We start from the raw sequence: 14,498 nt of genomic DNA on the forward strand, positions 1-14,498 counted from the left end.
AATCAACGCAGAAGCGCCAACCTTCATCTTTTTTTTACAAGAAGCACTGGTGATGAGAAAGGGATTTGGCTTGGTTGGATGAATTTGGTGTTAAGCATGGTTTGGATTTGGTGTTCGATTTCATTTTTTTAGAAATATGGGTAACGATAAGGGCGAGTGTTTATGGGTTTGGAGTTGGGTAAGAGGTTGATATGATGATCAATATCACGTTGGGGAGGAAGTTTAGGTTGTGAATTGAAGAGGTTGGAGAAATGGAGAAGAAGTGAATGGATTTCAGGGATAGGGTGTGGTGGAATTGGGTCAGGTTATGGGTTCAGTTTGGTAGGTATGATTTGGATTTGAAATAGTTCAGCAGTGGAATGGGTTTGGATTAATCTTTTAACTTGTTGGGCCGAGGCAGGGGATATTTGGGCCTTTTTGTCTGCAGTGAGGGTTATGGGTTTGTTTTGGTGTTTGAAAGACAGACTAAGAGTAGCATAGTCCATCAACACGGGCCCAATTTCTTGCAACCACGGGGCACCCAAGACAACATCGGCGCCGCAGAGGGGAGGGACATAAAAATCAACAGAAAATTATTCCGATTATAGAGAAATGGTAATACCTACGCAAAAATGGTTGCAATCGAGTGTGGCGCCGTTGCCAACCATGACTTTGAGTGGAGTGGTAGGGATTGAAGGGAGCTCAAGGAATTTGGTGATGCAATCTTGTACGAAGTTGTGCGTACTACTGCCATCTATCAATACGGTGACTGGGTGGTTTAAGATGTGTTTGTTAATGCGAATGGTTGAAGCAGCGGAGCATCCGGAGAGAGCATGCAAACTAATTTGGGCTTCGTTGGTGGGATCATTCTTAGGGATGTTATTGGAGCAATCGTATGAGGTGGGTTGGTTGTCTAATAGATCAGGAATAGAATCTGGTGGTTCTTCGGTAATAAGGAGGAAGAAACGCCCTTTGCATTTGAGTTGGGGAGTAAAAATTTCATCACAATTATAACACAAACCTTTTTCTCGTCCTGAAGCCAGTTTCTCTGGTGAGAGTTTATGGTAGTTGAGTTTGTTGGATTTGGGAGTGGGTAAGAATGGTGGTGGGTTTGTAGTTTGTGGTTGTTTGAAGGAGGAGGAAGTTGTGGTTTGTGGTTTGTGGTTTTGTTTTGAAGAAGCGACGACGTTCGTCAATTTTGTCTTCCTGCAATTTTCCAAGAGCGATGACTTGGGTTAAGGTGTAAGGGCGGAGTGCTTGAACTTCTGTGTGAATCTCGGGAGAGAGGCCAAAGATGAAACAACTGAGGAGGAATGTTTGGGGAAGACCAACGATGCGGTTGGCCAGCTTTTCAAATTCGGTGAGGTAATTGTTAACTGAGGATTTTTGGGTGAGTTTGAAAAGGGAGTTTGAAGGGTCGTCGTAGTAGGATGAAGCGAAACGGGTTTCCAGGGCTTGCAAGAATCCTATCCAGTTGGTGATAAATCCATTGCAAAACACCCATTGGTACCAACTAAGAGCTGGTCCTTCCATGTAGAATGAAGCTATGGTTAGACGCTCTGGTTCTGGTGTTTGGTGATAGTCAAAAAACTGTGAGATTTTGAAGATCCAACCTAGAGCATCGTTGTCGTCGAACTTGGGTACGTCGAGTTTCATTCTAGGTAGGGGTAGGTGAGAGTGGGGGTTGTATTTGGTGTTAGTGTTGGTGGTGGTGGTGGGTTGGTGGTGAGAGCTGCAAGTTGTTCAGCAATGACGTCGATTTTGGATGAAAGATCATCCAATCTCTCTGCGTTAGTGGGAGCCATGGGAGGGGATTATGAGCAACAAATGAAAGCACCAAATTGTTAGGGATATGATTCCTTGAATTAGTAGGACAAGGGAATCCTCCTTAAGAAGAGATAAAGATAGAATATATAATTGTTCTTTGATACCATTCATTCATGAAAATGAGTACAATATATAGGCATACATAATGCACTATTTCTAGTACAGGTAATAAATCATAACAAACTTTGGAAGCTTCTTCCTTATTTGTCTTCTTGTACAGGTGGCAATATCTTGATTTAGTTTTCAAGTCTCTTGAGTCTTTTGGTGATTCTCTTGGGTCTCTTAAGAGCAATTGTTGATGGGTCTGTTTCTATAGAAAAGTTGGATTTTGCTTCTGTAATTGAGCTAACACAACACATTTGAGAGATGGTAATTTAGCACATACATTTGAGAGATGGTAACTTAGCACATGATTTGAGAACATTGAGAGTCTCTTTCAAGTTTCAAAGCAAGATCAATTAATTCATCTTGAGGGTCTATGACATCATTATAAAAGGGAGGTGTAGTATAAAAACACCATCATAATATCCTTGAACAAAAAGAATCGAAAGAACCTTCTTCTAATATATTTGCTTTTAAGAGTTGCCATCTCTCCTTAGCACCATCAAATTTAAGCAAGTGATCGATCTTTTTGGGATCATTTGAAAAATACAATCAATTATGAAATATAGAAAATAATAGAAGAATGAAGAAAATAAAGCATAGAGTAATACACTTGGGATTATGACAATGGATTTAACAGTATAACCACCACGGAGAAAAAATTTGTGCATCTATCAGATGCAATATGAACAAATTTGAGAAAGAAGAAAGGGATCGCGTGAATGGCACATGGTGGTAACAAAAAATTGCAATTTTCTGAGGGGTGTTGTGGCACCACCCCACCCCTCTTATGAACCGCACCTTTAAAGGGCATTGGTTGGGTTGATTGAAGTCGGGTCGACCATTGATAAAAAAAGAAGAAGATACACATTGAAGGTGAAGTAAGGTTGGAAGATGATTTTGTTGATGGAGATTTTGGTGGAAAAGAGGCTGATGACAGAAAAGTTATCTTGAACTTATGCAAAGATACCCTTTTCTCGTAAGCAACAATTTCTTGGGACCTTCGTTAGAGGAGACCGTTCTTCCTCTATTAGAAATCTCTATGGTCTATGATTTTTTTCTTGATCTTGCAGGAGTTTAAGTTTAGTGAGAAGAATGATAGGTGGGTGTGGAGTGTTAGAATATTTTATGTTTAGGATCTTGGTATCATGATTTTTACTATGCTTTATTTTTTATGAAAAACAATAAAACGCATCCGGATTCAAAACGTGAATTCTTTTCAGGTTCTCGATTCTCTATTCTAATTGTTCTCTCCTCTATTACTTCTTCCTTATGTATCTCTGATGATAACGTGTGTTCATGACAAATAAGAAGGAATTAGAAAAGTTGGTGTTGATTGCCTAAAGGTGTCTTTTTATAGGCATTTTATTTTAACAGCCATAACTCATTTCCAAGAGTCATAACTTTCTGCTTGTAGCTCCAAACCATGTAATTCTTGAAGATTTGGATTCTACACAAAATTTCCTTTGATTTGATATATTAATTTGTGTCAGGGAAGTTCTCGATGAGGGAGATAAGCGAGTTTGAAGATTGGAGATTCTTACTGAATTTGAGGAAAGAGGGCTTACGGGTTTGATGGAGAAGAAGGGGAAAAGTCCAGATTCTTGGCTAAGGTAAGGGGGGACATTTCCGATTAACATCTATTATTGGGTTATGGATAATAGGATTGATATAGATATATTATTTCATATCGATTGAGTCGTATGATAGAGTTTGGGTTTGGGGATGTTTGTTGATAATTATCTGTTTTGATGAATCCCATGAATTTGGTGTTGTATGATGTTTGATGATGCATAATATATGTTATAGGTGTGTATGATATATGTTGTGTGGCTGTTTTATGGTATTTGATCAACTTGAATCGATTTTGGGTTGAGGATGTGTGAAATTGCAGGTCTGTCGCAGACCTGAGAATCTGCAGAATCGCACGTCCGCTAAGCGGCCTCTGGCTCGCTAAGCGGATGTTGTTTGTATTTCAGAAAATAAAAGGGCTCGCTAAGCGGAGCCAGTCTGCTAAGCGGAGGTTCCAACGTGGTTCGCCTCTGTGATGCTTCGCTTGAAGCGGGGTTGTTGAATTTTTACCCCATAAGCGCGCTAGTGGTCGCTAAGCGGACCCTGTAGTGTAGAAAATTATTGGAACTTGGAAATAGTGTATCTTTTGATCCGTGTATCATTTCTTAGTGCCGTTTTGGGCGTTGTAAAGCAAATTAAATATTTTATATGATGAATTGGTGAGATGGGCGGTGGCCCGACTTATTTTTAAAAATTGATTTAATTGCTTTGTGAAATGAAATATTGTGCATATATGTGATGAGATGTGATTGCTTTGTAAAAAATGTTACCTATGTTCTTTCCAGACATAATTTTTTCCTCAATGACGTGATTGGCTAATCTTGTAACAATTAACCATGTTCCATTGCACAATCCATCAGTTTGGTCCAAATTTCTCATTAGCATAATGAGGGTACCAACTTTCAATTTGATCCTATGATTTGGTAGACCTGATGTTCTTAGTTTGCTAAGAAATTCAGGAGTTAGAACTTCATAAGCTTCATTATAACTCGTATCAGTTCTATCAATTGAATCGTAACTAAGATACTCTTTCTCTTCTCCTAAAAAGCAATCAAACGATAACTTATGAACATTATGAAATTCAACATGATATTTTTTGTTGTTGTATGTATGCATAAATAAAAATTAAATAGTTTTTTACCTGGTATTAGGTCCAATATTTAATGACTGATTTTATCCATAACTTCAATGGTTGAGGCAAGAATCGTTTTTCCTTGTAGATATGCAACATCTTGGAATACATGAACCAAATTGAGATATGTGCTTTCAACAATAGCTTTTATAGGATCCTCGAAATTGGTAACTAATAATTCTTGAGGAATCTCTATGTCAACCAATCCATCATTTGGTTCAGGTATCTTACCATCCCCAACATTTAAGATCTATTTTGAGAACTCCGCTAATTCCTTAGAACTTGTACTATCTCTTCTCTGCTGAAGTCTCATGTTTTTTGTTAGGGTTAGAACCTGACAATAGTCCCAAATATAAGAGGAGCATATTGATGCATGAACAATATCAGAATGCCCTGCTCTTGGAACAACTGGAAGAATCTGTCTGAAATCTCCTTCGAAAACAACAACTTTGCCACCAAAGATTTTATTCCCAAGACCCTTCTTGGTCATGACATCATTGAGTGTTTTATCCAATGCCTCAAAGTAATTTTTATGAGCCATAGGTGCTTCATTCGATATTATGACATCAGTTTCCTTGAATAACTGTAAATATTTGGTGTTTTGTCAATATTGCAAGTAGAGTTGTCAAGTGTTGGCATATGTATTTTGAACTTTGAATTAGAAGTTCTTCCACATGGCAATAATAATAAAGCTATGCCACTTGAAGCAACAGTAAGAACAATTTTTTTCTTCGAACGAAGATAACTTGATAGTGTTCTCCACATGAAAGTTTTACCGGTCCCTCCATAACCATGTAAAAAAACACCCATCCTCTTTGTTTGCTTACAGCTTCGATGATTTTTTTAAAGATTGAACGTTGTTCATCTATTAAATAGAATGTAAACAGTTATCTTTCTAAAAATAAAAAAACAAATAATGTCAAGTTATGCCACCACATAGTATAAAGAAAAACAATCACCAGTAAGGGCACGAAAGAGATTGTTGAAGTTTTCTCGCTCAGAATTGGCATTGTGATCATGTTCGTCATAAATCAGTTGTCATACCCCAAAATTTGCCCACACTTTTCAAAATTTCGAAGCTATTTCAAAAAATTAGATTTTATAAAATATCGGGTTCATTTACATTGACATCCTGAATTTTATAAATATTCGATTTAAAGTCTATTTTAAAATATAGTAGTTTACTCTTAAATTGCTTATATTTTAATAAATAGAAAACGTTGGCCGATGCTTCATACACTTTCAATTGGCTTTTTATTTCGAATAAATAACATAGTACAATTGGTAAGAATAAAAGACTTGCAAATAAAAGGTCACGAGTACGAATCCTGTCGGGGGTTGTTCCATTTTTTTTTGCTGATATATCACCTCCAATTGCAACTCATTGAGACATGCCAACAGCACAACCGCAGAAAGGTTGAGTTCGGTTTGGATTGAAGAATCGATGGACAAAGAGATGAGGGAATATGACTCGTTCAAAAGAATTTGGAGCGAGGGCATCGATGTTGAGAGAGGACGTGAGATCTGTTAGAGAGGGAGGCTGATTTTGTTTCTTTCATGAGTTTATTTTTTTAGGGTTTTGATGACTAATTTTGTTATTGGGCTTGTTATAGATGGCCCAACGCCCTTACCTTTGTTTCACCACTCATTTGTTGCGATACACCGCCTCATGGGGATTGATTTATTTTTTGTATTGGGCCTTCCTTTTGAGCCCAGTTATCTTAATTATTTTACACCCCTTTTTACTGTTTTTAATCCCTATTTGTTTATATGTTTCTATTTCTTGTTATTACTTGTTTATTTATAACTGTTTTAATTTTCATATTGAAAAATATAAAAATAATTTATTTAGAATTTATTTTCCCTTAAATATTAGAAAACACACAAAAAATATTTATGTGCTTTTTATATGCTTCTTTTTATGTGTTAATTACTTTTTATTTGAATTAATTTTGACTAATATTTGTCCTTATTTTGTTCATTTTATTTTATACATCTGCACTAACATTTTCTTGTGTATGCGAGGTACTATCTTGGAGCAATCTGACTTTTAAATTTTCATTTTGGGTTTGTAATATTTAATTATGACCTTTTACTTTCCGCGTTTTATTTTCCCGCCAGGTTTTATTGTAATCCCCATCCCGAAGCCATGTATTAGCTTAGGACCTTTATTTTCCTGCAAATATTAAACTGTCTAGATGTATGCTTAGGATTGTATGGCAAGATAATCAATCAATCGCTAGCTAACTTTAACTCAAAGATAAATAATATATCTGAATCTAACACACTTCGCACACACTCACCCCTAGGGTACGCCCCTCTTGGTTGCCTTACGAATAACAATGGCCGTGTCCCTCGAATATAGAGGTACCCATTAGCAAAAGTCCCGACGATTAAAAAATCATCACAAAGATCATAAGTCCCTCGATGACCCTCGATGTTGCCTACGAATATATGATCTAGCCCCTCGAATGGTTGCCTACGAAATGATGATTGTCCCTTCGAATTTGCTAAAGGTACCTCTACTTGTTGCCTTCAATGACCTCCGATGACCCTTCAATTGTCCCGTACATCCAATCAATGGGACTACCTATCCCGAATGGTAAGGATAGCCTATCTATCTGAGGAGAGCAAAAAGCATAGAAAAAGACCAAACTTAGGGTAGTGTTCTTAATTTGCTTGCTCAATTAAAAAAACTTTTCGCACCTCTCTTTTCAAAGACTAAGGCTACGCTTTTAAGCTAAAGTCCTTAAAATTCTTTTCAAAACAAACAAACAAACAAACATGAGCTAAGAAAATTAAGAGCCCGTAGATAACTACGGATGAAAAGAATGCTAATACCTTCCCTTTTCATAATCTACCCCTGAGCCCGTTTTTCTTAAAAGGTATTTTTCTGTTCTTTTTGCCCTTCCAAGATATTGAATAAAATAAAAGTCGGGGGCGACTCTTGCTCACCGCAACATTGTTTGCGACATTTTGAAAGTAAATTCTCCCACCGAGTTACATCAGTCTATTGCCATTATGTTGTGTGACATAAGAATATGGGTAAGTCATATGTTTAAATTCACGCAAACTTCTTCGATTGGATTGCAACATATTCTCAATCTCAATGAGTGTCAATTTTTTTAACTCAGTATATGTTAACTGCATATCTATTAAAAATACACCAATTAACACTTGATATATGGTTGCATGGCAGTAAGTTGATAAAGGTACCAATTAACACTTGATATATGGTTGCATGGCAGTAAGTTGATAAAGGTACCAATTAACAATTATATATGCAACAATATAGAATATTCTATATAAACAGAGATGGCATAGTACCTTATTACTAAATACTAAGATTATATAAATGTTTACCGTGGTTGTATAGATAGCAACATGATATTTGAGGACTGTTTTTGGTATAAACAACAATACAAAATATAAGCATAGCATGTAGGCATAAGTTACTTATCCATGTTATTAAGGAATGTGCAACTTGCATGTTATACATATACCAGTTTGCATGTGTGTTAAAAAAATGCAGTGTACCTCTTGTTGGCCTGTCTTTGTCGGTGAAGAATATCGTCAAATAACGTCTTCAAAGTTTTCTCCCAAACATGACGCGGTCTATTAATTGTACCAGATAGTAGCATAGTGACAAATAACTTTCTCAAAAAATATCCTGAACCCCAATCTTCCGCCTCAATAATGGCTGCAACATATTCCTTGTCATCATTAAGAAATCCCATTTCGAAACATGCATCCCTAAAATTGTCTCGAACAATTCCACCGACCTTTCTTATATCCTCATAGCATGTTGGTCCTATTGCAACCGTCAGCATCATTCTTAGGTAATACAACTCACCGGTACTTGGAGGAATCCAGATAAGTCTTCCAATGGTATGGCCTCTTTTACGTGGTCTCCATCGTCGATATCTTTTTTCATAAACAAACTTGGTAAGGAAATTTGAGTATGTCAAATTTCTGGCCTCTGGATATGTCTTGTTTGCTTCCATCCAAGCGGTAAACATTGATTCTTTCACACTTGGTTTTTCAAGTACTTCATCTATCAGTTTATAATCGGTATAGTAAACTGAATTGTCGCCCTCGAGATGAAAATACAACCTTTCAACTGTTGGAGACCTTCCATGAATGGGAAATGAAAATATCCTCCAACATGCTTCACTTGGCGAGTCATATCTACAATCAAGATATTGCTTGATTTCATCGACATTTTCAGTGAAAGAAGTTCCGTCTGTGTCTCCTTCGACGACAACTGCAATAATTTTGTCATAGCCCTTGTTTATATACTTGAGTAAGTACTCAACAGAAGTACCTTGATTACACCATTACATATTGATGTGAGCTTGAAATTTCTTTAGCAAATATGGATTATAAGGAACGACAAAACTGTTATCAAGAACAATGTTCTTCTTCATAACTGTATTTCCAGTTTCCCTTCTTCTGTACACGGGATATTCGTCCTGATCAACGATAGTCTAAGGCTGCCATTTTTTTTGAAAGAATTTAGAGCATTGTCCATTTTTCATGCAAGGTGAGGTCCTGTTTTCCAAACCACATGGACCGTGAATCATATATGTCTTAACCAAATGATACAATTGCATATCATCTTCTTTTGATGGTATCACTGCTGAGATGATGTTGTTTATGTTATCTGGAATGGAATTCTTGCTTTGCGAATGCATGAATAGCAGAATATGTGCATGTGGTAAACCTCTCTTTTGGAACTCAATCGTGTATATATCTGAAATAAATTATAGTAATGACAAAGTATGAATATAAAAGCTTTTAGATAGATGTCATAAACAGAACAATAGCTTGAGAGAAATGTAGTTAACATGACTTACATGCAACCATTCTCCCTAAGACATGCTTCTTAGTCAAATCAAACAATAAATCATCCAACTTCATTTTAAAAACTCTTGATATATTGTCAGGACGGTCAGGAGGCTGCAAATTGATTTTGTCAAGTAGTCTTTTGACTTCGGGCCAATTTGGATTGCATGTAAATGTGATAAAAAGGTCCGGAAAACCAATATGTCTACAAATAGCCATTCCATCAAAATACAGTTGTTACATGTATCTCCGACTTCCAACATAAGTTGATGGTAAAACCACTCTTTTACCTTTGTTTGCTCCTTGAGTGTTTGATTGTTGTTCTGGACTGGTCAAATTGCAGTACTCATAAACTCTAAGTATTTTCTGATGCTTGCGGATATAATTCAACATGTGAGACTCCGTCAAAGTGAATCCATCAACCAAAAATTGATGAAACAACCTCCTTGACATCAAAAGTGTATGTGCTTCGGTAGGTCTGGTTTGAATCCGAAGCGTAAGCCATTCTCTAATGATAAGCTTATTCATCTTTTTCTTTCCTTTTCTTTCCCTGTGTAGAATACCAAGTCTAAAACCATCTTCTCCATATGGAAACAAAAGTGGATATTGTAAAGCAAGATAACTTGGATGAAACTCTCTTATTCTTTTCAGCCTTCCACTCTGTCTCTCAAGTATAATATGTATTTTAGAACCTGTGTCGATATCACCAACAATAAGTGTCGCAACCTCCGAAACAGTCGGTTGATTATAAACTCTTCCATCCTTTGATTGATAAGCTATTAACTTCAGTTTTAGTTCAGGTACATGAGATTCCTTTAGTCGATCTGCTGCCATCTTAAAAGATTTAGCATGTGTGTTGAACTCATCCAGCATAAGTTTCAATATGCTAACAGTTTGTGGATCAACATTTGGATTGTTATTGTAATATACAATAAAACAATTAGTATGCATAAGCATCAGATAAACAGTAAAAAAAAGGAAAAAACTGAATAATGTCATAAAGCAAAGTAAGAATTGAGCCATTACCCTATTCCTTGCATTCTATGTTGAATCTCATTCTCAATGTCGTAAATATAAAGCTGGGCAAATTTTGGTAATTGTCCATCCAAAGGGATCATTTTCCCAATTCTATGGCAAGACTGGCCATGTATTCTAATGTTTGGCGGTCTTCTTCCCGCTTGGAATCTATTGTCAAAATTTATCCCATGAGACGTAAAGGCAAACATAATGTTGTACAATCTGCAATACTGCTGATAATTTCTACATTTTGTATCATTGTTATCAAACAATAGATGCTTGAGTAATAGTGGTGGTGCATTCAAAAGCGATAGCACAACTTTACCATTTCAACAACATAATTGGAATTTGGGTACCACACTATATTTTCGTTTGTCTGTCTTCTCTTGATACCAAATAAGTGCTCCACAATGTATGCATTCAATGAGTGGATCACTAATATCTGAGTATCCTATTTGAATTAAACGAAAATAAAGGAAGTAACTATTTTTAATAATACAGTCATAAGTAACTATAAGTTTACTTATTTCATGGCTGCCAATTGAATCTTATTTGTTCCAAGTAACAAACCATAGTTATTTTGTGCTATGAATAAATAAAGTGTAAGAATGATACATACCAGAATAGGTTAGATTTTGCGGAGTAAAATTGGGATCTATATATTCTTCATCATCAAGACTTGATGTTGTGTCATCGTTAGGATTTTCGTTTATGAATTTACATTCACTATCACTAAGCGATTCATCTAACGTACCATCTTCAAGTGATTCATCGATTTCAATGTTAACATTTGTGTTAGGATGTAAATTTCTTGTGGATGAAGACACACGTCCATGATCAATATTTGAAAATGTATTGAATAGATTGGCTCCCATAGATCGAATAGCACCAACATTCAATTATTTTCTGGAAGATACGACTGATCCACTGACCCGTGCATTAACATTCTTGTCAACATGATTAAGAAAGGATAAAAGTTATACCAATTAGAGGTGTGTTTGTATTGAGACTGGTAGAAGAATGGAGAAACTGATACGAAGAAGTGTTGTTCCTAATGTTAGCATCATGTTTGCGTGTCTGTGATGGCTTCTATTGAATAATTGATTTCGGTCGTTGCCGTGCTGATGCAACAAGCTGTTTTAGGGACATAACATCAATAGTACATGTTTAATTGGAGCTGCATGATCCAATTTTGGGTGTTGATCTATTAGACTTCAGTGTAGAAGCATAATGATGAATATCCTCATGAAACTCATTGACATCCATGTTCTTACTTTGTGTTGATGAGATAACATGCCCTCTTGGTTGTGCATTCAAATTTTGGTTCCTTTCATTCATCACTGAATAAGTGATGTTAGACAGTGGTGTTCTGATGTTGTCAATGGATGGATGATTGTACCTACTAAAACAAACTTCAAAATTCATTCTGTTCTCATCAACTCTACTTCTTTTCAATCTTTTTCATACGAAGTTGTTTCCTTTTTCGTCTTGCCAATGCTGCGATTTTGTTGTTGTTGCAAATTTGTGTTTCCATAATAGTTGGAGAAAAATTTACCACATCTACTTCCTGCAAACAATCTAATTAACAGTTATAGAAGTGTAGAATACTGATTTATATTTCTTGCAGGTAAAAATATATGTAAGATATCATAAAATCAACCATTGATTACAGAAAATCGTGTATGTCAAGTAATTTTTTGAGATACATAAATGACTATATTATGCCTCGTTCAATTAAAGGGATGGCCTCTATTATGCACAATGGTATAGCCTTTATTACAAAGGGATAGCTGTAATTACACTCTATATATTTATGACAGTAAGCATGTCTATATAAAAAAGAGGGAATATTAAAGTTGATGTTTAACCGATAGGTCATCATCAATACTCTATTGAACCAATTAATGTCCATTGTGCAATATATCTTGAAATTTTCATATACATTCATATAATAAAACCTGTTGGAAACAACCAATGAATGTCAACGAATTATAGCATTGAAACCACTAAAGCAAATTAATGGGGAAAAATCAAATCATTATATATTTACATTGGAAACCGTAAATGGGATTAGTAAATGGGGTGAATAATGAATAGTAAGAGCAACAACATGCAATTGAAAGGCCAGACACGTTTTACATAGACATATCTCTCAGATTTCTTCAAAGATTTTTTTCTTGTGGTTAATATCTTTCAACACAGGTTTTTGTCTCTTGATACTGAAGAAATCAACGCAATATTAGGGATGACTGCTAAGGACGATGAGGACTCCGAGGGCAACACCAATACTGTGATGAAGGAAGTGAAAATTGGGCATGCTATTGGCTAGTGCTCTAAAGCTAAACCTGATGATGTGATGAAGGAAGTCAAAGTGGAGTATGAAGTTGGGCAATCCTCTCTAGCGAACCATGATGATGTGTTGAAGGAAGTAAAAGTGGAGCATGATGCTGACCAATCTTCTCATGCGAATAACAATGGTGGAGGGCTCATGAAAGATATATCATAGGAAAAATAAATCACTCGTTCACAGAAGCGTGGAAATCAAGTTTTGGTAAGATTTCTGCTTTGACCAGTATTGATGTTAAATTTTCTGATTCATTAAAATTTTAGATGTTTAGTCATCTTAACATTTTTATCCATACGAAATTGTTATGCAACAATTCCCTCAGGAGTTATAAGGAAGGCTTTAAGACCAGACATCACTACTTGCCAATTGACGGACCTTGACAACTTGTTTTTTTATGATTGTCAGATCTTGAAATCAAATAAACCATACTTGGAGATGTATGTTGGGCATGGTTGGTATGCATTCTCAAAGAAAAAAAAACTCATGGTTTGAGATAGGTTGGTGTTTAACTATAATTCAGAAAATGAGATCTTGTATGTTAGGGTCATCCGATGACGCCCGCAGAAGAATGTTTAAAAGACTTATTTATCCATGTCTTCGTTGGTTCAAATGATTCAAATGTTGTATTTTGTTTAAACTATGATTATACATGTCAATGTCTTATGGATTTAGTTTAATATTACTGTTGGGTGAATCAAAACTTATGTTTTGTTTTAGTGATGTAATGTCGTTGGTGATATCTATAATGTTTAAGTTTGCAGTTCAGAACTTGGTTCAAAATAATGTAATTTACCTTCATAATGAAGGTACTTGGTAATCAAAAATTCTGTCTGTATTTCCCTTTATACTGCATATGTTTATAGTTAGCCTTTCATTACATCAAGTTTAGAATTTAAAATGGTAATACTTTAGAAGTTAAATTTGGATTAGTTTTAAACGATAAAACAATATGGAAAGATTTTGAATAATCCCTTTAGTTGGATTGGACTATTAGGAATAAGCTGTTATGAATTTTGATAAGTAACCAAATTTGTCAAAAAAAACTCACAAAAGTTTTACTATCTTTGGAGTCTCCATTCAACATTGCCAGCACATGATGTAACTTGATATTTTCCACTTAACTTTGCTCACTTTAGTGTTTCAAATTAAATTAAAGTGTTACTTGAGAGTTTATTAAGAATACAGCTGCAATGTGGTATTTGTGTGAAACATTTGGATACCATTTGGATAATATAATTAGTTTTTAGTAACTTATCCAATATTTGTTCATACATGTAGTGTTTGCAATTAAGATAACAAAGAATGCCAAAGTGTGTTTAACATGAATGTATGTTTATAGATTGTCTAATTTGAAAAGAATGTGTAATAGATTGTTAATGAGTACATATTTATGCCAAAATTGATAATTCCAAGTTGATTGGGTGTTGTTTTGTGAGGAGTTTATACCAAAACATTTATTCATGTTGCATGTTATAGTTGATTGGGGGCTGTTTATAGAGATGTTTATAACAAAGCATATATTCATTTTTTATTGAAATAAAAACTTGATAGAGTTTTAGTGATAACATGTATTATATTAACTTTAGATAAAAACAGAAAGTACATTTATTTGTTCATGCATGTAGTGTTTTTTAACTGTATCCAAATTCAGTCTAATTTAAAAATTAAAAAAAACAG

At 35.3% G+C, this 14,498-nt stretch overlaps 1 protein-coding gene across 1 annotated transcript; it reads right to left on the reverse strand.

The window, feature by feature from the left end:
• Positions 1-1,631: 1,631 nt before the first annotated feature.
• LOC131646104 (uncharacterized) lies at positions 1,632-6,112 on the reverse strand. Its single transcript, XM_058916257.1, has 5 exons — positions 5,981-6,112; positions 4,947-5,195; positions 4,649-4,862; positions 4,251-4,520; positions 1,632-1,765 (listed from the first exon to the last, which is right to left on the reverse strand). Exons 1-5 carry the CDS (start codon positions 6,110-6,112, stop codon positions 1,632-1,634), a joined length of 999 nt encoding a protein of 332 aa, XP_058772240.1.
• Between the last annotated feature and the right edge of the window lie 8,386 nt (positions 6,113-14,498).

The sequence above is a fragment of the Vicia villosa genome, linkage group LG1 (genome assembly GCF_029867415.1).
Source record: "Vicia villosa cultivar HV-30 ecotype Madison, WI linkage group LG1, Vvil1.0, whole genome shotgun sequence".
Classification (NCBI taxonomy): domain Eukaryota; kingdom Viridiplantae; phylum Streptophyta; class Magnoliopsida; order Fabales; family Fabaceae; genus Vicia; species Vicia villosa.